General features: G+C 43.7%; 1 protein-coding gene across 1 annotated transcript in view; it reads left to right on the top strand.

Annotated features, from left to right (window-relative positions):
• SHB (SH2 domain containing adaptor protein B) overlaps positions 1 to 27239 on the top strand; it is a 262808-nt gene that overhangs the window by 157231 nt on the left and 78338 nt on the right. The window contains exons 3-4 of the mRNA XM_038769656.1: positions 3060 to 3275; positions 6372 to 6455. Coding sequence (XP_038625584.1) covers positions 3060 to 3275; positions 6372 to 6455 — 300 coding nt within the window. The remainder of the gene's footprint in view (positions 1 to 3059; positions 3276 to 6371; positions 6456 to 27239) is intronic.

Genomic DNA, 27239 nt, shown 5'->3' with positions numbered 1-27239 from the left:
AATTTTATAGCCAAAGAGCCACCCAATATTTTTTTTTATGGATCCAAATGTTTTACACCCCATGTCACTTATTTTAAAGTAGTTCTCTGTGGCTCACTAATGAAAATATCCTCTTAAGGATTTCAAGCTGATGGTAGAGCACAAAAATTCCATCTCTAGCAGTGTCAAAATAGCTTGAGCTATAAATAAAAGAGATCATTTAAAATGGAAAACAATGAGCCTAGTGGAAAGAGCACAGGCCTTGAATTCATTCATTCATTCAATCGTATTTATTGAGCGCTTACTGTGTGCAGAGCACTGTACTAAGCGCTTGGGAAGTACAAGTCGGCAACATATAGAGACGGTCCCTACCCAACAACGGGCTCACAATCTAGAAGGAGGAGACGGAGAAAAAAAAAAACATGTAGACAGGTTTCAAAATTGTCAGAACAAATAGAATTAAAGCTCTATGCACATCATTAACAAAATAAATGGAATAGTAAATATGTACAAGTAAAATAGAGTAATAAATCTGCACAAATATAATCTGCGCAAATGTAGAGAAGCAGCGTGCTCAGTGGAAAGAGCCCGGGCTTTGGAGTCAGAGGTCATGGGTTCAAATCCCGGCTCCACCACTTGTCAGCTTTGGGCCAGTCGCTTAACTTCTCTGGGCCTCAGTTACCTCATCTGTAAAATGGGGATTAAGACTGTGAGCCCCCCGTGGGACAACCTGATCACCTTGTAACCTCCCCAGTGCTTAGAACAGTGCTTTGCACATAGTAAGTGCTTAATGAATGCCATCATTATTATTATTATTATATATACAGGTGCTTTGAGGAGGGGAAGGAGGTAGGGTGGGAAGGAGGAGAGGAAAAAGGGGGCTCAGTCTGGTAAGGCCTCCTGGAGGAGGTGAGCTCTCAGTAGGGCTTTGAAGGGAGGAAGAGAGCTAGCTTGGCAGATGTGTGGAGGGAGGGCATTCCCGGGGACCGGGATTGGGACCGGGGATCGACAGCGGGACAGGTGAAAAAATGTGGAACGCTCAGTTCTAATCCCAGCTCTGCTACTTGTCTGCTGTGTGACCTTGGACAAGTCACTTAACTTCTTTGTACCTCAATTACTTCATCTGCAAAATGGGACTTAAATCCCCCTCCCTCCAATTTAAGGCTGTGAGCCCCATGTGGAAGAGGGACTGATTAGCTTGCATCTACCCCAGCACTTAGTACAGTGTCTGGCACATAATAAGCACCTAACAAGTACCATTTTTAAAAAAATTGACTTGATAAACCTCTCCAGCCAGGCCAATTGTTCAGCCGAATGGGGAATCTATTATGAACTATTATTATCATTACTATTATTATTGTACTCATCATGCACTTACTATGTGTCAGGCACTGTTCTAAGTGCTGGGGTAGATGCAAGTTAAGGTTAGACACAGTCCCTGTTCCACATAGGGCTCACAGTCTAAGTTTTCATATCATTTAATTGGTGATTGTTATAGGTATGGGAAGGAGGAATGAAAAAGAAAGAGACTGATTTTTGTTGTTGGGGAATCAGGTAATTTTGGAATATGCTGTCAGGTTCTGAGGCTAATGTGACAATATCCTCAGTAAAAGGATATTGAATTGACTAAAAGGAATTGAATCGAACTGACGAAATCCCCCATTCTCTGTCTCAGAGAACTAAATGCTAATCAGAACACAGTTTCCCTATTGAAACATGACTGAGCATTGTGCGGGATGGGGCTAAAAGAGTGATGAGCCTGACATTAGTCTAAGGTGACCAGAATGATTCTGTTATTTGGGGTTTGGCCCCACCTTCTGCTTTTGGCCAGGATTATGGGACTGAACCCATCAATCGTGGTTGTTATTGCTGTCACTGAAGAGGAAGAGCAGGAGGTGGAGTTAGAAGAGGAGAAGGATTAGGCTTCCTCTTCAGTTTTCAGTAGGGCCAGAAATTTCTAGTCACAGGCCAGCCACACACACTAATTTTTTTTAATGGCATTTATTAAGCGCTTACTATGTGCATAGCACTGTTCTAAGCGCTGGGGAGGTTACAAGGTGATCAGGTTGTCCCACATGGGGCTCGCAGTCTTAGTCCCCATTTTACAGATGAGGTAACTGAGGCACAGCGAAGTTAAGTGACTTGCCCAAAGTCACACAGCTGACAATTGGCAGAGCCGGGATTCGAACCCATGACCTCTGACTCCAAAGCCCATGCTCTTTCCACTGAGCCACGCTGCTTCTCTTGTGGCTCTGTAGCTGCAAATGCTGCCAGCCCCAAGCCCCTCAATTTATTCGTTTACTCAAACCACAATTTATTTTAATGTCTGTTTCCCGCTGTAGACTTCAAGCTCCTTGTGGGCTGGGATCACATCTACCAATTCTGTTGTACTTTCCGAAGTGTTTAATACAGTGCTCTGCACACAGTAAGCGCTCACCAAATACCACTGGTTGATTGAGAGGAAAAAAGCTAAGTTCCATCTCGCTTCTCTTTCCATTCCGTTCCCCGCTTCCTACCACTCCAGTCTATTCCACCTCCCCCTTTTCCTGCAACACATCCCCCCACTTCTCTCATTTCCTCATGATTCCCTCTTCCTCTCCCTGTTTCCTGTACAATTGCACTAGAAGTTGGTTTTTGAAAGTAAAGTAGACGTTTGGGAAGCAGCATGGCGTAGTGGGTAGAGCACGGACCTAGGGATCATGAGGTCATGGGTTCTAATCCCCGCTCTGCCACATGTCTGCTGTGTGACCTTGGGCAAGTCACTTCACTTCTCTGGGCCTCAGTTACCTCATCTGTAAAATGGGGATTAAGACTGTGAGCCCCATGTGGGGCAGGGACTGTGTCCACCTCGATTTGCTTGTATTCATCCTAGTGCTTAGTACAGTGCCTGGCACATAGTAAGCACTTAATAAATACCATAATTATTTCTTTGGGAACCGGAATGGTGGTTGTTTTCCAGCTTCCCTGTCTTTGCTGTTGTCTGGCTGAGCGTGTATGATCTGGCCCACAGGACAATTACCTGGTGGTGTGACACGATGCTAGTGAGAGTAGTAACACTGCTTTTTCTCTTCTACCTTTAGAATTTCAGAGGCAAGAAAGTGTGAAGTCCCAACATAAAAGCATCCAATTGTACGACACACCTTACGAACCAGAAGGTAATGGTGTGGAGTCAGACTCAGAAAGCGTGGTCAGTCAGCGTTTACGAGAAAGCAAGTTGCCTCAGGATGACGACAGGCCCGCGGATGAATACGATCAACCTTGGGAGTGGAATAAAGTTACGATTCCAGCATTAGCAGGTGAGACAAGGGGGGGTAACATTTGAAAAGTCATCGGTTCCATTGTGGTACCTTTAAAACAAGAGCTAATATTTCCTGAGTTATTTCATTTATATATATATTTTTAACGTATTTTCACGGCCCTTTTCCTAGAAAGCCAATGCACTTCACGCGTGCTACTTCAGCAACCGTCTCACAAAAACCCTGCTAGGTGGACTGGTAGGCCACTCTTCTGGGAAAGGGAAAATGTTTCAAGGAAAGTGAATGAGCTGAAGGAATTTGGTTTTTCTCCTTTCTCTGGAAAACTATCCCTGTGAGGAACAGCTTGTCAGAATTTTCAGGCTGTGCCCCTTCTGGGGTAAAAGAAGCTAAAATGTGGTTGAGACTCTCTGGAAGCAATTTGCTTCTGCAAGTCATCTGATTCAAAGAACTTGCAGGGCTGATAAGGTGACAGTTGCCCTTGCACAAACTGTCCCTTCTGCCCTATGATGAAATGACTTAGATCAGGTTCCAGCCCCCACAGGGCCTGACTGCTTACTGACAGTCCTCAAAAAAGCCCCCAGGCAGGCATTGACTCCCATCTGAACTGCAGGAATGAGAGGAGGGAAGTTCACTTTTTTTAGAAACCCCTTTTTCTGCCTGAGATTTTGGAGGGGACATGAGGATTGGGATGGAGATGTTTGAGTTTCTCTCATTACCATCTCTTCTGTCCCACTTCCTGGTTTGGCAGGGAGGTGAGGATAAGCCCACCTCCCAGTAGCTCTAAGTAGGGCTGCTACCGTTCCCAAGCCTGGAATCTTGAAATCCCTCCCTGTGAAGCAACCGTTTTCCTATCCCCGGTGCTCTGGGAAATGCATTCCCTTCAAAACAAAACCCAGGATCCTGTTGCAGGTGGAAATGCTTGAGGTTTTGCCAGGGAATTGGGTCCTTGGCTTCTATGACCTAGTCAGATCAGTATGACATCAAATAAAAGTCTGTATTTTCTGGGCAGCAATTTTATTTCTTTATTTTCCATAGGAGTACTGCATTTTGCACTTGCATTTCCAAGACCGCTTACCTAAAATGGGACCCCAGGGCAGCTTCCAAAACGTGTTAAGGAATGAAATAGTTTGTTCATTAAGGGGGCAGTGGCAAAATGCATCACAAGAATGAATTTCATGGAAAAAAAACATTAATAATTATGATAGCATTTATTAAGTGCTTACTATGTGCAAAAGCACTCTTCTAAGCGCTGGATACTGTTCTGAGCACTGGATAGAAAATACGCCCTCTACAATTCATGGATTTAAGGTCATCTCGGAAATCCCTGACTGAAGAGCATCTGAAACAGCACCCAAAAGCAGCAGTTATAATCTCAGAATTCAAGAAGGGAGCATGAAAAGGGACCTGAAAGTTTGAGAATAGCTTATGCTCTTCAAAAGACTCTAGAAAGCAGACTCACCTGTTAGGGGCAGTCCCGGTCTTTCCTCAGGTGGTGGCTGTGGGGGTATAAAACGTTTCCAAATAGAAATACGGATTCAGAATCCATAGAAAAGACTCTATAATTTCTTTTACACATGATTGCAAATGCTATAATTGAGCAAATCAATGAACCTACCTTTGATGGTCATCTCATATAAACACCCCTTTTTGGAATGGTAGACAGTCTTGCCCCAAACAGGTTTCACTATTCACCAAATATTTTACTACTGTCCCGATAAACGGATGTTACTCCTCCTTGGCAAGTGCAAAATGACTATTAGAAACACTGCTTCCCATTGTAGATCACACCAATGCCATCTTTTCAGCCAGAATGGTGGAATCCCCTTGTAGGGTGTGACTTGTGACATTAAACCTTTTTTCAGTAGGTCAAGAAAGCCCTTGTTAAATCCCATTCCCCTAAAGGAAGATCAAGAGGGAAATCAATGGAGTGGCTCAGGAGGGTAATGAGAACTAGTTAATGAAACATGATTAGATTTCTAAATGACTGTAACTGCATTATTAGTTAAGTCCAAGCTTTCCAGACATGTCGGAAGGGCTACCCCTCACTGAAGAAATAAAACCATGCCAGGTTGATAGGGTAGGGGATTTTTGTTTGTTTCCTTTTGGTTTTGCAGGGGAGGGTTTAAAACAAAAAATATTAGAGTGAAAAGCCCTCTTTCAGCCCCCTCCTTCCTCTAAATCTACTTTTCCTTACAACCTTTGAAGAACATTTTATCAGATCGTCCCACTAATTAACTAATTTATTTCTGGGAGGAGAGCAGGGATCAGAATAACAGCCTGAGGGAGGTGGGCAAAATGGAGAGAATTGAAGGCAAGGAGAAGATAGTGTTCTACATCCTTGAAAACTGTTTTTTATTGGTAACTAATCCTTAATTATAGCAGTTTCAGGAGATGCTGTCCATTTTACAAAAGTCTACCTGGTGACTCTGGCCTATTGGTTATGAATGCACTGATCCAGTCTGACAAGCTAGAATCAATGTTTAATAAAATCTTGTTCTGAACTATTGGTGTTACTGGTGAAGTTAAGTGAGACAATCTAATTGAATTCTGTCAGCATCTCACCAGTTGCTATCTGATAGCCACTCCATTTCACCAGTTGTCCAAATCATGCATATTTCAAGACGTTGCAGACCGTGGCTTTCCCCTTGGAATTTAGTTAGAAATGTTTAATTAAAGATTTGGGGAGGCCACTGGAGAGAAGATGCAAACTCCCAAACGTCTTGACCTCAAACGTGGCTTCCCCCAATTGTTCCCCTGTGAGTGTACAAGTACAGTCTTTGGCTATCCCCCCCTCACCCCGTGCTAGGAAAGATTAGGAACATGTGGCTTTTGATGAGTACCAGCAGCAGAGTTCAGATCCTTGGGGTCTGATTTCACAGTATGGCAACCTGTTCAGTTAGTAAAGGGAAACAATGTGGCATGTCAGTAGGAGCAGAAGGATATTGAGGGTTTAATCAGCCTTATGGGCCACCTCCCCTCCCATCGGCAGGGGTCTTTCACTTTAGTCGTTTCCGCATCTGTTTCTATACAATTGCAAAACTTCCATTGAAGTCTTGCAACGACAAATTGCGTGGTCAGCCCCCAGACCCGGTTAACCAGGTGGGTTCTGAAATGTGCTTACCATTCACTTTGCAGAGGCAGCCAAGGCACGGAACGTAGCTCAGTGTGTGAGCCATCGATCTCCCGGCAAAGGAAAGGAAGCGCTGCAGCTGTGGGCAGGTAACCAGAGAAAAGACTCTTCAAAGAGATGCCGGCATCCCAGACTGAGGTCTGGGGAAAGCGCTTTCAAATATGTCTAGAGTATTGGCACTATGGTGCTGGGCTTCTCTGGGTGTGGGTATAATAATAATAATAATGGTATTTGTTAAGCACTTACTATGTGCCAAGCACCATTCTACGCGCTGGAAGAGATACAAGGTCATCAGATTGTCCCACATGGGGCTCACAGTCTTAATCCCCATTGTACAGATGAGGGAACTGAGGCACAGAGAAGTCAAGTGACTTGCCCAAGATCACACAGCAGTCAAGTGGCAGAGGCTGGATTAGAACCCTTGACCTCCTACTCCCAAGACCGGGCTCTTACCACTAAGCCTCGCTGTGTACGTTTCTAATCCTTCTTGTGGAAGATGGTTTGGGCATGTAATTCATTGCATTTGGATGACATTCTAGAAGCATTTTGATTTGTCTTTATATAGATATTGCCAGGTGACTGATATGTGTGACTTGACTGTAGTGTTTGGGGGATGGTTTAAAAACCAAGACTGATATCCAATAACGTGGTTTGGGTGTATGTGTTAAAAGTCTATTTGCAACTGAACAGAACTGCTGTTGGGACATCCATCATCATCATCATCAACAATCGTATTTATTGAGCGCTTACTGTGTACAGAGCACTGTACTAAGCGCTTGGGAAGTACAAATTGGCAACATATAGAGACAGTCCCTACCCAACAGTGGGCTCACAGTCTAAAAGGGGGAGACAGAGAACAAAACCAAACATACTAACAAAATAAAATAAATAGAATAGATATGTACAAGTAAAATAAATAAATAGAGTAATAAATATGTACAAACGTATATACATATATACAGGTGCTGTGGGGAAGGGAAGGAGGTAAGATGGGGGGGATGGAGAGGGGTTTGGAGGAATAATGATGATGATGATGATGATGATGATGATGGTGGTATTTGTTAAGCGCTTACTATGTGCCAGACACAGTACTAAGCGCTGGGGTAAGTACAAGTATTGTTGATGGTAGGAAGCCTATCCATTTGGGACTCCATGCCCTCTCCGGAGCATCCACCCATGGGCGTCCCACCATGAGCAGTAGAACTGACTTTAGTTATGGCATGTTTAAAGCACTCATTATGTGCCAAACACTGTGCTAAGAACTGGGGTAAATACAAGCCTTGCATGTCAGACTCAGTCCCCGTCCCACATTGGACTGATGGTCTAGGTATGTCCCCAAAAGTGGTCGGACTTTTAGGGTCGGAACTCAGAATGCCTGGTGAGAGTTCAATAAGTTCTCTGTGTACGTGCTCTTTAGAGGAGCTATGAATCCTAGAAATACGTGGCTTTTAAAATCCCCATTCCTCCCCGCTTATAATCATAAGCATTGGTGAATATAGAAAGGCGATGGGAAAAATATAGAAGTTCAGCCCAGCCTCGCGTGTCAAGGCTTTAGCATTTCCTCCTCTCTCCTTCTGGTCATTTCTATGTAGCATTCCTTTGGTATTCAGGGAGGATTGGATGGAGAAGCCCATGCGGAGGAAGTGAAACCGCAAATACCATCTGTGCCAGTGGCAGTCCGGACTTCCCAGGGAGGGTGGCCAACCGGCCACTGAAGGCGTGAGACTGCGGCTGCTAGTCAGAGGTCATGGGTTCAAATCCCGGCTCCGCCAACTGTCAGCTGTGTGACTTTGGGCAAGTCACTTAACTTCTCTGCGCCTCAGTTACCTCATCTGTAAAATGGGGATAAAGACTGTGGGCCCCCCGTGGGACAACCTGATCACCTTGTAACCTCCCCAGCGCTTAGAACAGTGCTTTGCACATAATAAGCACTTAACGAATGCCATCATTGTTATTATTATTGGAGAGAGCTGGGGCCGGGACCCCCTGCCCCTACAGCCATGAACACTGGGCCCACCTACCGCAGATAGACAACCTCAAACAAAAAAAATCTAGGAATGTCAAGGGACTGCTGCTTCAGGAGGAAGTCAAGGGAAGGGAAAGAAAGTGAAATTCAAATAAGAATTGTAAAAGTTCTGGTCTATGAGGTGACTGAAACTCCAGCTAAAAATGAAGTTTGGGAATTATCTGTGGACGACATTTGTCGATGTTTATCATATTCCCCTTTAACAGGGATAATTCAGTTTGTTTCAAAAAAGCCCCATTTTTTTGTCGCTATCCTTTTTGGCCCTCCTTCAGTTCGTGATTTTAATTTGCAGGGTGTAGTGGATAGGGCACAGTGTGGGAGTCAGAAGGTCATGGGTTCTAATACCAGCTCCACCAATTCTCTGCTATATGACCTTGGAAAAGTCACTTCACTTCTCTGTGCCTCAGTTACCTCATCTGTAAAATGGGAATTGAGAACTGTGAGCCCCACATGGGACAGGGATGGTGTCCGACCCGATTTGCTTGTGTCCACCCCAGTACTTATACAGTGCCGGCACATAGTAAGTACTTAACAAATACTATTATTATTATTTATCATTATTATTATTTGGATTTCTTTATGAACTCCAAGGATTTGTGGTGACTGGGCAGGTGTGAAAGATAAAATGACTGGCCCCTCTTCCTTTGTGTATTTTGTTCCTATCAGAGTTTTCCTGGGTGTCAAGTGTCTGTTAGGAAATTAACTATTTCATGTGACCCATGAATATTTTCTGTTTTTAATAAGTATCAAATTAATATCTAAAGGCCCATGTAAGATGAGTATGACAAAGCAAAAGGGAGAACTGAAGACTGACTTGGTTGTTGGATAGGTTTGTTCCCTCATTTTGCTATTTCAAAAATGAGTAGATTATTTTAATAACACTCAAAAAATTCAGTTTTGATAACTTTGGTTCATCTGTATTTGGAATGGAGAGAGATTACAGCTTCCTGAAATAATAATTGTCCTTTTGAAAGGGAGCAAAAGTTATTACATCTTCATCAAAAAATACTTATGTTTGCATTAAGTGCAGTACGAAACGAAACGAAACCTGATATAATTTCTGCCCTTTTGAATTTAGAATCCAAAAAAAAGAGAACTGTATTTCTTGTAGATCAAAGATCTAAGTAGGTTTGGGGTTTTAAGTGGATAATTCATATGTGCTCTTTAGAAAAATGAGGAACAATACAGTTTCTTCTATATACTAAAATTCATGAAAGGAAGTGTACTCCTTATCTAAAAATTTGGTTGACTTTAACAAGAGATGAATCGATACATCTTGGTCCTGGTCCTCATGGTTGACCTCAACATTATTATACTCAGAGTGAGATTTCATGGCACATGAAAGAGTTTTCTCAATTTTGATACCATTGTATAATCTTAAGTATAATGTGCAGGATGGGATAACAAATAATTTACTGATAATCTAATATCCAGAGACAACATGCTTAATGGAGGATTACAAACTATATAAATTGGTTATCCACTAATGTGTTAATTTTTTAGTTGTCATAGGAAAATGGAGATGCTACTGTCCCTCACTTTCCTCACCACATGCAAAGGGACAGAGACTGAGGGTGACAGGTGTTTTGTTTTTTATAGTATTTGTTAAGCCCTTACTAGTGCCAGGCACTGTACTAAGTGCTGGGGTAGATACAAACTAATAGGTTCATGTCCCACATGGGGCTCACGGTCTTAATCCCCATTTTATAGATGAGGTCACTGAGGCACTGAGACTTCAGTGATTTACCCAAGGTCACACAGCAGACAAGTGGTGGAGCCGAGATGAGAACCCAGACCTTACTGGCTCCCAGGACTGTTATGTTAAGACAGTGCTGTGAGCCCAGTCAATTTCTTGAATGGTGCTACACAATTTATGCCGTGAAATGTTAATTCTTATCAATTTGGACACTCTGGATGAAAAACCGAATGACTTCCCCAGCAGCAGTTTTCTGAACAGATGTTTTGTTTGTGTTTGCCCATATCTACTCTAGGAGATTATTGTCAGATGCCATTGAAACAAGACAGGTAGCTGAATACAATCACTTTATAAACACCTTTCACCGACTGAATTTTGAAATGGGCATCTTCAGAGAATTAGCTTGAAAAGTGGATTTTGTGTGTGTGCGTGCGTTTGTGCGTTGAGAGATTGGCTTTCTGCTGAATTTGGAAATCAGCTTTCTGCAGGTAAAGCCAGCTAGTGTTTTCAATTAAGATGCCAAACAAGTGGGTGTGTTGGGGGTTGTCAAGCCAAAGGACAACTCTACTAGTTTTGTTTTACATGAAGCGTTGTGGGTTCAGCAGTGTGCCTTCGGATTGTGAACAGTTGAAGAAGTCCATTGCAAAGAATGTCGATCCTTGGACATTGATGTATGGCTTGTGAATGACCTGCCCAAGGTGCACATTTCAGAAAGGGTAATATTAATATTAGGGAGACTCCAGAACAAACCAAAACTGAAACTTTAGGGGAACAGACCAAAAATGACAGTGGCTCAGCATCTTTTGCTCCAGTTTTTGCCAGAACCCAAAGCTGTAGTTCACTGGTCATGGGTTCAAATCCCAGCTCTGCCAATTGTCAGCTGTGTGACTTTGGGCAAGTCACTTAACTTCTCTGTGCCTCAGTTACCTCATCTGTAAAATGGAGATTAAGACTGTGAGCCCCATGTGAGACGACCTGATCACCTTGTATCCTCCCCAGCGCTTAGAACAGTGCTTTGCACATAGTAAGTGCTTAACAAATGCCATCATTATTATTATTATTATCATTAATTTAGAGCTCCTAATGGGGCCCTATCCATCAGTCATTCATATTTATTGAGTGTTTACTATGTGCAGAGAACTGTACTAAGTGCTTGGGACAGTACACTATAAAAGAGTTGGTAGATGCATTCCCTGCCCATAATGAGCTTAAGGTCCAGAGGGCCCTACATTCATTCATTCAATCATATTTATTGAGCGCTTACTGTGTGCAGAGCACTGTACTAAGCGCTTTGGAAGTACAAGTCGGCAACATATAGAGATGGTCCCTACCCAACAACGGGCTCACAGTCTAGAAGGGGGAGACAGGCAACAAAACAAAACATGTAGACAGGTGTCAAAATTTTCAGAACAAATAGAATTAAAGCTATATGCACATCATTAACAAAATAAATAGTACATATTTATGTACTACATATTATACGCATTGTGGTCCCACCCACATCAATCACCCTTTTGAAAAACAAAGTTACATGATAGTTGGTCTTCAAGGTAAATTTGTAAGTCTGGTGGTTAGGGGAATACCCTTCCAATCTGTAAATCTGAGATTGTTAATTTGGGGATGAAAGGGTTAGGCCTTTGGTTTATTTTTTTATTTTTTTAAAAAACAGGATTGACTTTAGGCTCAGTTACACAGTAGAAAATACATTGACCCTCGCTTCTCATTCAAAAAAGGTCTCGGCATTTGGTGATATAGAAATGGTTTTTAAAACTTTTAAACTAAAAACCCATCACAGTGAATTCTCTAAAAATCCCAAAAATATTGGCACATGAATAGGACAGAATGACGGAAAAAAGCCCTTCCAAACTATAAATTCAGTCTTTAAACGGCCAGACCTGGAAATGTAACCGCATGCCGTTCGGCTGGTGTTAGTGGATGTGTCCTACAGCTGGGGTTATTAAATCACATCATGTGGCTGGCCAAGCCGCCAGGCCTGCCCCCTAAGGCAGCCCACGGCGCCCCTTTTTAGCAAACAGGGTAAGAGTTACATTTGGAGAAGAACATGGAAATAAGAAATATTTGATTTGGGGAGGGAGTTTTACTAGCAAACCCAGAGCATTCACCACAGGCTCTTCCTGTTCAGCAGATAATACAAGATATTTGAAGACAAGAGGAAACAAAAGTGCCTATTATCTACTGAAAACATATGCCCCAATAAGTTCCTAGGCTGAGTGGTTGCTTAGCAGCGTATTTAGGAGCTGTCATTGCTTTGGGGATACATAGTCTTAAGAGGTGTAATAAGAGCTTGTCTAGCAGGGCCAACTTTACTGGGAAACAAATAGGAGTGAATGTCCCAGGCCCTGCAGTTTGGAACCCTTGCAGACCAGTTCTACGACATAGGCGCCAGTGGCCTTGAGTAAATTGCATCCCCAGTGGTCAGTTGAAATGCAACCCCCCTGGGGAGGCTACATGTGTGAAGTTTGTCTGGGACTTTAAGACTGTAAGCTCATTGTGGGCAGGGCTGTCTACCAACTCTGTTACATTGAGAGTAGGTAGTAGTGCTTAGTACAGTGTTCTGCCCACAGTAAGCGCTCAATAAGTACCACTGATTGAGGAGAGAAAGGGGTTCATCAGTCCTAATCACCAGTTAGGGCCACTCATTTGTCACTGGTTATGAAGAAAGAAGAACAGCAGGAGCAACAGGAATGCTGGAGAAGTATGAAGGAGATGCCCCCTCCCTCCAGTCTGCCAAGTGAACTGAGGCATACCCTCCCTTCAAACTTCCGGGGAATTCTTGGGACTGATGTTCTACACATGAGGATTTTCTCAATGGAGAATCTTCCCATCCAAACACTGTCCTCCCCCTAACTTTCCCATCACCGTAGATGACACCACTGTCTTTCCTGTCTCATAAGCCTGTAACATTGGCATTACCCTTGATTTCTGTCTCCCACCCTGTCAACTCCACCTTCACAAGAGCATCGCTAAAATTAGCCCTTACCTGTCTCCATCCAGACTGCTACCACATTAATCCAGTCACTTATCTTACCCTGCTTTGATTACTGTATCAGCCTCCTTACTGACCTCCCTGCCTCCTGTCTCTCTCCACTCCAGTCCATACTTCACTCTGCTGCCCAGATCACTTTTCTACAAAAAAGTTCAGGCCATGTTTCCTCACTCCTAAAGAAACTCCAATGGTTGCCCATCCACACTTACCTTGCCCCCTCCTACCTCACCTCACTACTCTTACTACTCTCCTACTACAACCCAGCCGGCACACTTTGCTCCTCTTATGCCAACCTTCTCACTCTACCACCATCTTGTCTATCTGTCCTCGAATGCCCTCCCAACTTGTATCCAACAGAAAATTTCTCTCCCCACTTCAAAGCTTTATTGAAGGCACAACTCCTCCAAGAGCCTAAGTCCTCCTTTCCTCACACAGTAAGTGCTCAATAAATACAATTGAATGAATAAATGATGTTGGTAATGGGCATTTCTAACTTCAGTTCTGAAATCCCACTGTCTGACCACAACTTCCTTTGTGGTCTGCCTCACTGTCCCACTGTCTGACCACAACAACCTTTCTCTCTCCTCCCCACTCCCTTCAAAGCTCTCCAGATAGGTGCTCTTATGCTGACCTAGAAACAATAGTCAGAAGATGCATTACGTAGGTTATTTAATGTAACATAGTGGCATCATGGGGAGTAACATGAAGGCTTTCTGCAGAACCTAGCGTGTGTCACTGGTGAGGCTTCCACGGCTCCAGAGCCATTTCATTCCCCCACCCAGCCCCCTGTAAACCTAGTCACTGCTTCCAAGTCCCGGGGTTCAGCCGCAGAAGCAATGGCAGAGAGCGGCTGTTTTGGAAATGAAAATATCGGACATAAAGGTGTCCGTTGCAGTATCAGTACTGAGCAGAGGACAGACCAGTTGAAGCACTTAGTTCAGTGCTCGGTACACAATAAGCGCTCAGTAAATACCATCAATTGATTCTCCCATTATGAGGACCAGAGGGAGGATAGCATAGGCATATGATACTCCAACATTTGGTGAAATCAATAAATCAACCAAAGGTATTCATTGAGTGCTTACTGTATACAACACCCTGTACTACTAAGCACTTGGGAAAGTACAGTACAACAGAATTGTTAGACGTGATCCCCGTCCATGAAGAGTTTACCGTGTACTTGGATTCAGTCTGGCTTCTCCTACATCCTGCGCCTTCAAAAATCCATTCTGGTCCCTCAACCGTTGAAGATGCTAGGCCTTTAGGCAATTACACGTTCACCAGCAAACACTTCAGTGCATTCCACGGGCCAACAGGCAATCAGTGCGTGTCTTCGGCTGGACCTCCCCAAACACTTTCACTGCTGTGTTCAAGATGAGTTAGGATGACTCATCCTGCTCCGGTAACCACTTTCAGGGAAACATAAAGAGAAAGGAAAGCAGCCTGGTCTAGTGGAAAGAGCATAAGGCTGGTAATAGGGGCACCCGGGTCAGCTGGCCTGCTGTGTGATCTTGAGCAAGTAACAAACTTTCTGGATCTCTGTTTCCTCTTCTGTGGAATGTGGGTAAGTTACCTGCTCTCCCTACCTGTTAAAATGTGAGCCATATGGGACAAAGACTGTTTTTAATCAAATTAGGTTTTTGGAGGCGGTTCTTTCTTCATATTTTGGTATCTACTCTATCTTTTAAATTTAATACATTTTTATTAGCTGAACTTTTATGAAATGAATGAGGCTTGTTTTAAAATAGACCTGCTTTGTTAGGGCACAAATGGTATCTTTACTAAAGAATAGTTAATACGCTTCTGCCATATTTTTATAGAAACCAAACTGAAGTAATTCAGTGGAGGCCAACTTTAAGACTAATGAGGATTCATTCATTCAGTCAGTCATATTTATTGAGCGCTTACTGTGTGCAGAGCACTGTACTAAGCGCTTGGAAAGTACAACTCGGCAACAGATAGAGACAGTCCCTACCCAACAACAGTCTCACAGTCTAGAGGGGGGAGACAGACAACAAAACAAAACAAGCGATTAAGACTATGAGTCCTATGTGGGACAAGGACTGTGTCCAACCTAATTATCTTCTGTCTATCACAGTGCTTAGTATAGTGCCTGGCACATAGTAAGTGCTTAACAAATTCCATTAAATTTTTTTTAATCCCATATCTACTCCAGTACTTTGCACATTTAAAGACCCAGAGAAAGACCTTAATAAATGCCGTAATTATTATTGTTATCTTGATGATGATGATGTTTGCATGCAGCATAAAGCCTAGGCTTTAGCATGAACCTAGGGCTGAAGCTATTTCTGTGTCCTTTTCTATTACTGTGGTTCAGTGGTTTACATTTAGGATTTTCTGGAGGACTATATGCATGTGTATGAAACACCAGAGTCACAAGGGGCTTTTCAGATGTAAATGTCTACATATGATTTGCATATAATTTGGATGTTCCCACAAAGACTGTGCAGTATTTTCTCTGGGGGTTGTCAAGTTAACATTGTATCATTGAAATATGTCATTCTTAATTTGTTTTTCTCTTTATCTTCTCACCCACCTAATACCGTTGATGCAAATACCCTTTGCCAGAAGTATATGGTCAAGGCAATAGGAAGGCATACAGGAAAGGGAAGGAAGAGAGGGTGGGGATAACAAGGGCCCCTAGAAACGTTTTCTGGATCACAAATATCCCACTGTTTGGAGAATCCTGTAATGTCGATTAAATTTTGCGGGTGTGTGAATGGAGGAGACAAGAAGTGTGTTTTGGTTGGTGTGGTGGGGGGGGGTGTGAACTAAAAAGGCATGGGAAAGTTGTCTCCTTTGGGAAAATTTGGGGAGACAAGTCCTGAGGTGAATAAGGGAACTGAAAGAAATAATCTTTTTCCTGCAGTACATATTTTAACAAGTCCAGAACTGATTAGTGACTGAAAGATTGCAACATTTCTATAATCACCATTGTATGCTAGCACCTTCTTAGAATCACTGCTCATTCCAAATGATCTATTCTTGTGTCATCACACTTCACTCATTACTTCTGATCATTTTCCAGTTCCAGTGAATAATATCTGTGTTGTTGTGTGCTTCCCACACAAGGGTGGCAACTTTGCTTCTCAAAGAGTTTTCTCAATCGGCAGCAGTCCGTATGAAAGGCTAAAACAGAGACTTCATTGTTTGGCTGACACTGAAAGTGCAAACCAAATATTTACTGAACAATTCTGCAATCTTACAACATCTAGCTAGAGAGAAAGAGGATTTATGAGTACCGAGCTGGACAGAGAGAGGGTCAAAATGGAGTCAGAAGTATGAACTGTGGAAAAAAAAAATGCATTCCTTTAATAAGGGAGTCCAGATAATGTCTGGTAAAGCAGTATTGTAATTACCGATGCATTTTAGCTATAGGTCAGCTTTACCTGCCCTCCACTCCTACAGAGGTGGGGCTTATGTCATTCAGAAAGGGATCCTTATGCAACCCTCCATCGGCCTGTGCCGGGAAAATAGAACAAGGCAATGAAATAAGGGTCAAATCTTCAAACTCTGTATGGGATACCTCACCATCCAAGCTATGTGACTAAAACATATCATGGTCATTAATATTTACTATTATTAGTGTGACGTTCTGGTATGTGTATCCATAGAGCTTTCTTGGTAAAAATACAGAAATGGTTTACCATTGCTGCCTTCCAAGCGGTGAAAACTTGAGTCCCTGCCGTTGTCTTTGATCAACATTTTGACTCTTTCCCATGCCGCTGCTGCCCAGCACAGGTGAATCGACTTTGGTGCTTCAGCTTAGACCTTTCCATCATGGGTAACCCTAGCAAGAGAGCATCTCTCAATGGCATAGCACTAAGCTTCATTGGCGTACGCAAACTCTCCTGCCATGGTAAGGCATTGATTCATAGGACACCCATCACCAGGAGGACTAATTCTCTGGAGAAGACACTAATGCTAGGAAAAGTCCAGGGAAAACGTGGATGAGGCAGACCAGCAGCTAGCCAGATAGAAACCATAACAACGATAAGGGAAGAACCGTTAGCAAAGTTATGGATCATGGCAGAGGATAGGATGTTCTGGAGAAAGTATATCCATAGAGTCGCTGTGAATAGGAAATGACTCGATGGTATTTGATAATAATAATTATTGGTAAGTAAGAGCTTAAAAGCAGGGATGTGTCAAACCTTTTTTAAATCTGGTCTTAAATAAATTCACCTGAATGAAAAGTTATAGACAAGTTAGAGTTCCCTTAAAAAATGTCCTCATCCTCATAGTCTTGTCATTATATAGCTCCTCAAGCACAAGTCTTCCTCAGGACCAATCCAGATGTTTCATTGCTCGACCATTGGCTAGTGGTAGTAGAGATTTTGCAAGCTGCTAGAGTCTTCTAAAATCCCGTCTAACAGACCATTTTAACACACTGACCTAGAGGGCTGATGCCAACTGTCCACCTCCCAGAAACCTGCGGAGGTGCAATATTTGAATGATCGAGATGCTTATAAGGAACCGATTGTTGGCCTCATTTTTTCCAAGGGGGAACATAAGCAGGTAACTACTCTCTCTTTGTAGAATGAGTAGCATTCTTTTCCATTTACCTTGGCCTGGCCAGAGATTCCTGAAGAGTAAGGAGGTCATTCCAGGCAGGAACAGTCCTGTCAGTTGATTGTAATCAATCTTGGTCTGTATGTGGGTTGGAAATGCGCAAGTCCTGCTCAGCATCTCCCATCCATCCAGAAAAGAGAAAATGTTCAGTCAAACAGTCACTCTTCTGGGACAGAATCAATAATAATTTACTGAACTTTCTACTGAGGCCAGGCATATTAATGAGGAGACGAGCTTTCCTACAGTGCCTTCTTTGGAGCTCAGATCCATTATTCTCACTTATTTTTCAGTTCAGTGAACATTTATTGAGTGTTAAAGCCAGTGAAGGAATGGAGATACGAAGCGGTAAGGTCATCAGTCGAGTTTTTACTTTGTGCACAGCACTGTTCTAAGCATTTGGGTGAGTACAACAGAGTGAGTAGATGCAATCCATGCCCTCAAGGAGCTTGGTGCCCAGGGAAGCTCAGTGAATCAGTGGCAGAGAACAGGAGACCTACTAGCTATTAGTCTATCCGTGCTCCCTCCCATTTTATTATTCGCAAACCCATTTTGTGCATTCCCGTCAACTTTGGAGTATTCCAGCTCCGTTCTGTTGACATATCAAGATACCTCTTTGTCCTTTCAATCCCATTCACCTCTGACTATATGAATAAATAAATAATAATGATGGCATTTATTAAGTGCCTACTATGTGCAAAGCACTGTTCTAAGCGCTGGGGAGGTTACAAGGTGATCAGGTTGTCCCACGGGGGGCTCACAGTCTTAATCCCTATTTTACAGATGAGGGAATTGAGGCCCAGAGAAGTGAAGTGACTCGTCCAAAGTCACACAGCTGACAACTGGCGGAGCCGGGATTTGAACCCATGACCTCTGACTCCATAGCCCGGGCTCTTTTCACTGAGGCACGCTGCTTCTCTGTCTTGACCCTATGTTGCAAGCCATTTATTCTGTATCCTGACCAGCCGTACGATTGGCTAAATCTCCTAATCCCTGCAGGCAGACACAAACACCTGTCAGCGTCACCAGGCTGCAGGTCCGTTCTGCTGTAATTCCCCGCGTGCTCACCCAAGTATATTGGTTCACCCTCAGGAGGGATCCTGGATTTAATCAGATTGGTTTTGGAACAGAACCCCGTGGTCTTGCTCTTTCAAACTGGCACAAACAGCATGATCATCAGGCACTCACCGCTGTGCCTCTGGATGCTACGTTCGGCGATCAGCCTTATACTAGAATGTTCCAGTGCCTTCTATGGTATGCTGGAATGCTGTTTCATTTTCCTGTGCTCCCTTTCAGACTTCTAAATTTGCATCATTTCAGAGCTCGGAGGGGAGTTAGGTTGTTGGGTGCCATTTTTACCAAGTTGCTTCCCAGAAAAGAGCTTTGGAAAAAGTTTGCTGTTGTATTTTGTGAAGAGAACACCTACTCTCCTGGTTAAAAGTTCATCTAGCAGCAGGTGAGGTTTAGTAGATGACCTCATATGGGAGTGGGGGGGATTATGCGTGAGCACACCTTTTTTCTGTTTCAAAAGGCAGTGCTACGGAATGGGTAGATCCTTTTTCCAAGTGTTGTTAACAAGACTCTGCTTCACATTGGGTGGGTCAGTGGAAAGAGCACAGGCTTGGGAGTCAGAGGTCATGGGTTCAAATCCCAGCTCCGCCGCTTGTCAGCTGTGTGACTTTGGGTTTGTATATGTTTGTACATATTTATTACTCTATTTATTTTACTTATACATGTCTATTCTATTTATTTTATTTTGTTAGTATGTTTGGTTTTGTTCTCTGTCTCCCCCTTTTAGACTGTGAGCCCACTGTTGGGTAGGGACTGTCTCTATATGTTGCCAACTTGTACTTCCCAAGCGCTTAGTACAGTGCTCTGCACACAGTAAGCGCTCAATATATACGATTGATTGATTTGGGTTCTCTGTGCCTCAGTTACCTCATCTGTAAAATGGGGATTAAGATTGTGAGCCCCACATGGGATAACCTGATCACCTTGTATCCTCCCCAGCGCTTAGACCAGTGCTTTGCACATAGTAAGCGCTCAACAAATACCAAAGTTATTATTATTAAAATTATTACTGTGCTGATGCACTTGCCCCATACAGGACGTGTCTCTGTTTTCAAGACTCTTGGTATTCCAGTCTTCATGAAACCTTTGCTTAAGGAGAGTCATGTCTCTAATGATTGCTGCATGTTTGTCATAGTACATCATTTGAGACTGCTTCACTATTTCTTTTAAATCATTTATTCTGCCCTCTTGGCTTGCATGTGTTCCCTTTCGATAAATCAGAAAACAGCTCCCTGGGTTTATCCTGCTTTCATCAATTCTCCTGACCAGTGCTATCCAATGAAGCTAGGTTGCTTTGAGCAGTGCCTCGATGCTGGTAAGACGATTGCATTCCAGAACATTGTAGGGAATCGTTCTTACCATTTGATGTCGAGCACCAAAAATGGAAACCTACAGAAACTTGCGACAGGACAAGCAGATTAGGCGACCATTGGTGGAAGGCCAAAACTAAGTCGATCCAGGGATATAGTGATCTCCAACAGACTAAAGACACCTACTTACCACTAAAGAAGTTTATGTGGTCCCATATAAATTACTGTGGTAATCAATCAATCGCACTGCTTAAAAGCATATCTGGAATCACCCTCAGTCAATCAGTGGTACTACTTAAATGTATATCTGGAACCACACGCATCACAGACAAAGGGGGAATCTTGGACAGATGGCAAAAACACTATAGTTAGAACAGTGCTTTGCACATAGTTATGTAGTGATTTTTTTATGGTATCTGTTAAGCACTTACCTTGTGCCAGGAGTTGTTGTAAACGCTGGGGTAGATACAAGATAATCAGGTTGGACACACAATATTAATCCCCATTTTACAGATGACGTAACTGAGGCCTAGAGAAGTGAAGTGACTTGCCCAGGGTCACACAGCAGACGTGGCAGAGCTGGGATTAGAACCCAGGTCTTTCTGATTTCCAGGCCCGTGCTCTATCCCCTTCTGAATATGCCCTTCACCATTGAGGAGGCCTTTTGAAACCTTGAAAATCGGCCAGTATGTGACGGCATGGCCTTGCAGTTGAAGAAGTTCTTCCACAGTCAAAACCCTGCAAAAGTGGTGAAGCACTTGGATCTGATAACAAACCTGCAGAAATCTATAAGGAAAGAGAGGGCCTAATCTTCAAGCGTCGACATGAGCTCTTCCTTAATATGTGGAACCCTGAAGAAATGTCATAGGGCGGTAATCACCATCTTCAAAGAGAAGGGCAGGGGGCTGACTCTGAAAACTACTGAAGTATCTCACTGCTTTGCGGTACTGGCAAGATTCTGGCAGTGGCAGTCACAAGTTTTCTTAGAGCTCCATTTTCCGTGCTTGACATCAGAATCCTTATGGACAAGCTTCTGAAGTATCTGACCCATCCCCACGCTCCCACTCAGTAGTCCAGGATTCTGGCAACTACTAAGTAAATTTGGGTGCCCCAGGAAATTCTTAAATTACTACCTGATGGTATGGTCAGTTGAGTCAGAGCTGAAGGGCCCCTTTCTGACTCACCATTACAGTTAGATAGGAAGCAGCGTGGCTTAGCGGAAAGAGCAAGGACTTGGGAGTCAGAGGACATGGGTGCTAATCCCGGCTCCCCCACCTGTCTGCTGTGTGACCTTGGTCAAGCCACTTTGCTTCTCTGTGCCTGTTACCTCATTTGTAACATGGGGATAAAGACTGTGAGTCCCACGTGGGACAACCTTTTATCTACCCCAATGCTAAGAACAGTGCTTGGCACATAGTAAGTGCTTAACAAATACTGTAAAAATAATAATGATGATAGGACTGTGCAGTAGGGGCATTTCTGTTCAATTATTCCAGAAAACCACGGGGCAGGCTGCAATGAGGGATTGGAAAGTGGGAGTCATAATAGATTGCAATTCGAAGATGGGGATCAACTATGACAGATAAAGCAGCTTGGTGCACTGCAATTAAGAAAGGAGTTCTTTTTGAGCTGAAGCATTAAAAGGAACATGAGACTGAGTTGCAAATGAAAACTACGCTGCAGATTGGTACTGGGGAAGGGGTGCCAAAGGAGGGCAAACAGCAGAGTTTGTATATTCTTGGTGGTCGGTACGGTGTGATCATTAAGCAGGAAAAATAGTTTTGGCTTGACTTATGATCTCTTGGATTTTACCAAGTTTGAGCCCTGTCAATATTAATGCCTTCAGAAGGGGGGAGGGGTGCCTTTTCCTCTTAAATGTAAATTTTTTTAAAGGATTGTACTTCATCTTTTGCAGAAAAATCACTAAATTAAAAATATCACCATTTTAAATTGCTAACTGCAGAGAAACTTAATTAGAAGGAGTGGAAAATTGTGTTATCTTATTTGAAGCTTTTGTTCATGTTTTTCTATTAAATTTCTACCCTAAGAGTTTGAACATTTTTTTTTTGCACATAAAAGTGATTTGCCTAATTAAGCTTGTCATTCACTGTCACTTGTTCTCTCTAAAATATATGGTTATATGATTATGGTTGCAAATGAATCTATCCAGAAATTCATTTGGGGGAAAATCAAAAGTGTTGTCCTCTTCACTATTAGATTTCATCCAATTTAACCGCTGCAAAAAACCATTAGTTCACCAAGAAAAAAAAAACCAGCCTATCAAATTTCCTCTCAAGGATATATACTGCCAAATTGCAATTATCTGTGGAAAAATGGGGAGACCAGGATAGCATAAATAATTGAAACACAAATAAACCAAAAACCTCATTTTAGTCCACTTCAGCCTCCTCTCTCATCAAAATTTTTACATGAATTGTTAACCATGAAGAAAAGTGGATTTGAATGTCCTTGCCTCTAATGCCCTCTGTGCATCCTCTGGAGAAGAAAGTTCAAAGAAACGGCCAAGTGGCAAGCAGCCCCAGGGGGAGGAGGGGAAGCAGGGAGCCTAAATAATCCCAATTTTGTTAGCAAACGTCTGAACAATTGAAATGACTTATAATTAAATATATGTAGCGCTTTGGAAGATGAAAATCTCTAGCATGGTTAATAATGGCATTTATTAAGAGCTTGCTATGTTTTAAGATCAGCAATCAGATTGGACACAGTGCTGTCCCACACGGGGCCCACAATCTAAGAGGGAGGAAAAGCAGGTGTTGTACCCCAGTTTTACAGATGAAGGAACCGTGGCACAGAGAGGTTGGATTACTTGTTGAAGGTCACACAGCAGCGGGCCAGTAGCAGAGCTGGCACTAGAGATCAGGTCTCCTGATTCCCAATCTCATGCTTTTCCCAGCAGGTCATGAAAAGAATAGGTGAAGCCAATCAGTCAGTCATATTTATTGAGCACTTACTGTGTGCAGAACACTGTACTAAGCACTTGGGAGAGCACAAAATGACAGTAAACAGACACGTTCCCTGCCCACAACGAGCTTACAGTCTAGAGGGAGAGACAGACGTTAATGTAAATAAATAAATTACAGATACGTGCATAAGTGCTGTGGGGATGAATAAAGGGAACAAGTCAGGGTGGTGCAGAAGGGAGTGGGAGAAGAGGAAAGAAGGGCTTAGTCAGGGAAGGCCTCTTGGAGGAGATATACCTTCAGTAAGGCTTTGAAGGTGGGGAGAGTAATTGTCAGATATGAGGAGGGAGGGCGTTCCATGCCATAAGCAGGACGTGGGCGAAAGGTCAGCAGTGAGATAGAGGAGATCAAGGTTCAGTGAGAAGGTTAGCATTAGAGGAGTGAAGTGTGGGGGCTGGCTTGTAGTAGGAGAGCAGTGAGGTGAGGTAGAAGAGGGCAAGGTGATTGAGTGCTGAAGGATAATGAACCCTTCGCCAAGGAATCTGGGGGCTGTGTTAGGATTTTTTTGCTTTTATCCTCAATTAGCAATGGCGTCATGGAAACAAAAAGCAAGCATTAACAACTGATTTTAACATCAGAGTTCCCCTTGGTTCTCCTTCCTGTCTTCCTTCTCCCCAAGTCATGAAAAACGTGAAAACCTCCTAAATATCTTCAGTCTTTCCTTGAAGGGATGATGTAAAAAAAAAGTTTTTCTTTTATATGATTAACAGATTAGGTAAAATGAAAATCATATATTCTAATGGTGACCAGAATTGATGGGGATAGTGCCTAAAAGGGGGTGGGGCCAAAGAGTTAAGGAGAAAGGAGATGGGGGAAGAGAGAGAGAGTGAATGAATGAATGTCGGGCAGAATCTTTCCTTCACTGGTAACAGGCATCCGCTTGGCCACACCAAACCCAGCTTCTCTGGGCTGGGTAGGGGAAATGCAGGCATGGCTGGGCAATCCTATAATAATAATAATGGCATTTGTTAAGCGCTTACTTTGTGCAAAGCACTGTTCTAAGTGCCAAGCAGGATGCAAGGTGATCAGATTGTCCCACATGGGGCTCACAGTTTTAATCCCTATTTTACAGATGAGGTAACTGAGGCCCAGTGAAGTGACTTGCCCAAAGTCACACAGCTGACAAGTGGCGGAGCGGGATTAGAACCCATGACCTCTGGCTCCCAAGCCTGTGCTCTTTCCACTGAGCCACGCTGCTTCTCTTCTCCTATCCCTGCTTCTCCTGCTTCTCACGCTGCTTCTCCTATCCCTGTCACCCTCAACTCTACAGTTAAGGGAATCTCTCTGTCACTTGGTCGTACCTCTAAGAGTCTGACCATCACTCGCAAGGTAGGGCTCATAGTTACCTTACTAGATCACTGGTTCTTGAAATCATTATTAGTCATCCCAGCAAATTACTTCAGGTTGACACCTAAGATCCATGTATATTGAGCCCCGAACTGAGTGGAATCTTATACTAGTGTGATCTGTGAAGAGCCTGAAATCCTGCTTCTCCTTTCATGTGCATCATGATCTTTGTCATGTATATAATAATAATAATAATGTTATTTGTTCAGTGCTTACTATGTGCACAGCACTGTTCTAAGCACCGGGGAGGTTACAAGGTGATCAGGTTGTCCCACAGGAGGCTCAGTTTTAATATCCATTTTACAGATGAAGTAACTGAGGCCCGGAGGAGTTAGGTGACTTGCCTAAAGTCACACAGCTGACAAGTGGCGGAGCCAGGACTTGAACCCATGACCTTTGACTCCAAAGCCCGGGCTCTTTCCACTGAGCCACGCTGCTTCTCCATCGTTCATCTTTCCCTGAGTGTCTGTTGCCAGTACTTTTGTCTCCTCCTTTCTTCTAGCTTTTGTGCCCCGTGGGAGTTGGGGACCATATCTTTACCTCATCTGTATTTCTTTCCCAGAGCTTAGTGCAGGGCTTTGCACATTGTAAGCACTTTTACAAATACTATTACTGCTAGTATATTCAATTTGGGGAACAAAGATTATCCCCCAGTTACTGAGGTGTTTTTCTCATTAATCTTATTAATCTCATTAATGAGGTTTTCTCATTAATCTTAGGTGAGGCGGGAGGCATGCTTGTCCAGGCAAAAATAACCACAGTCCCTGGAATTCTTCCATTTCCCAGGTCAGAACATGTCCCCTAGAAGTCAGTTCAGAAGGACTCTGGGTAGAAAGTTGAAGTGGGAAAGAGGGTTGGCAGCATTTTGAAGGAAAATTTAGTGTGGCTCTCCAAGGCAGAACTAACCAGGTAATGTGCAACTGGTTGGATCTGTGGTTTGGCTCAGAAACGCTGAATAAATACACTGAATAAAGGTCAACCAGAAAATAAGTTTAACAGGAGAGTTCAGTTTGTTTCTTAGTGGCGATCGGATGGCTGCATTATTTAGAACAGGGATCATCAAACTTTTTGCACAAGAGTTAAACAAAATCAGAGAAGCAGCGTGGCCTAGTGGAAACAGTATGGGCCTGGGTGCTGGAAGGCCTGAGTTTTAAACCCGCCTCCACCACTTGTCTGCTGTGTGACCCTGGGAAAGTCACTTAACTTCCCTGTGCCTCAGTTACCTCACCTGTAAAATGGGGATTAAGACTGTGAGCCGTATGTGGGACAGGGGCTATCCCAGCACTTAGAACAGTGCCTGGCACATAGTAAGTGCTTAACAAATACCATAAAATGAAAGAAAAATTATGTTACACTGAACCTCATCACAGCATCATAGCAACAGTTATTGCTGTTGGAGCAGCTGGCTCTGTGAGGTTACCCCTCCCTACCTCCCAGCCCTAACCATAGCCAGGAAGGAGAAGGGACAGGGGCGGTGGCGTTACAAGTGGGAGCTGTGAGGGGAAGCAGTGTCGTTCAGGATGTGATTACAGGGCCAGCCCAAAGTATTTGGTGGCCCCCGCTCCTAGGAATGTCAGAACTCCCTTCTCCCTATCCCAGTCCCGCTGGCCTGCTTGTTCCTCCCAGAGAGCACAAAATTATCGAGGGTAGGGAGTGAAGCAGAGGGAGGAAAAATGGGAGGAAGGCAGGCACCCCGTTCTACAGCGCCATCCATCCTGCGAACGTGTGGTGGGCTCTTTCCCCGTGCCTAGTGGCTCCAGTGCCCCTTCCATCTGCAATCCAGTCCATCCAGAAGTGGTATTTGCCTCAAAACCACTGGTGAAGTATTGCAGTAGCAGAGGCAAGAAGAATGAGCATCCAGAAGGAGCGGAAACAGGAGTCAAAGACCTCAGGTGGACGGCCTGCTAGCTGCTCCCCGGGGTCGAGTCCCACCTCAGCTCTGGGAAGGTGGCTCTTCCTCAGATTGGGGCTGAGGTTTGCCACTCCACGTCTGGTTCTGAAATTTTTTTCTCCACTGACCAGGTTACCATACTCAAGGCCAGCACAGGGATTGACAATGGAAATGCCACTGGTCACCGGGCCGGATCGGACTGCATCCCACTAGGAGAGGGCAAGGAATGGAGCTGCCATCTTGGCTCCTCTTCTACCCCTTTCTGACTCCATGGGGCGGGGTCTGCCGACTACTTTCTCCCCCCAAAAGCTATGTGGATGAAGTTAACGGTGTCAGATGAGGCTTCAGAGCCATGAGCTGCTGAGCCCTGACCTAAACTGTCTCATTTGCCCATATCATGTGTTTAGAAACCCAGTATCATGGACATATCGGATCCCTGATGCCAACCAATTTACCCAGTGATTGTTTTCTCTTTAATCAATGAGATTTCCAGGCACAACAGTGACTCTTATTGAATTTGCGGGATCTGACGGGGGGAATCTATACCTCCCTTTCCTTTCAAATCTTTCCCCAGCCCACCTGAAAAAGCCACCTCCTCCAAGAGTCATCCCTTGACTAATCCCCACCTCCTCAGGTCATCTCATAAGCCCCCCCTTAGCACTCAATCGATCAGTAGTATATACTGGGGGCCAGTCATCTTGCCCCCTCCCATCTCTCCCACTACAGCTCAGCCCTCACTCTTCACTCCTCTAATGCTCACCTTCTCACTGTACCTTGATCTCATCTATCTCGCCGCCAAGTTCTCGCCCACATTCTGCCTCTGGCCTGGAACGCCCTCCCTCCTCATATCCGCCAGACAATTACTCTTCCCCACCTTCTAAGCCTTCCTGAAGGCACATCTCCAAGAAGCCTTCCCTGACTAAGCCCTCCTTTCCGCTTTTCCCACTTCCTTCT

This window comes from Tachyglossus aculeatus, chromosome X4 (genome assembly GCF_015852505.1).
Source record: "Tachyglossus aculeatus isolate mTacAcu1 chromosome X4, mTacAcu1.pri, whole genome shotgun sequence".
NCBI classification, from domain to species: domain Eukaryota; kingdom Metazoa; phylum Chordata; class Mammalia; order Monotremata; family Tachyglossidae; genus Tachyglossus; species Tachyglossus aculeatus.
This window is presented reverse-complemented; position numbering and strand designations above follow the sequence as displayed.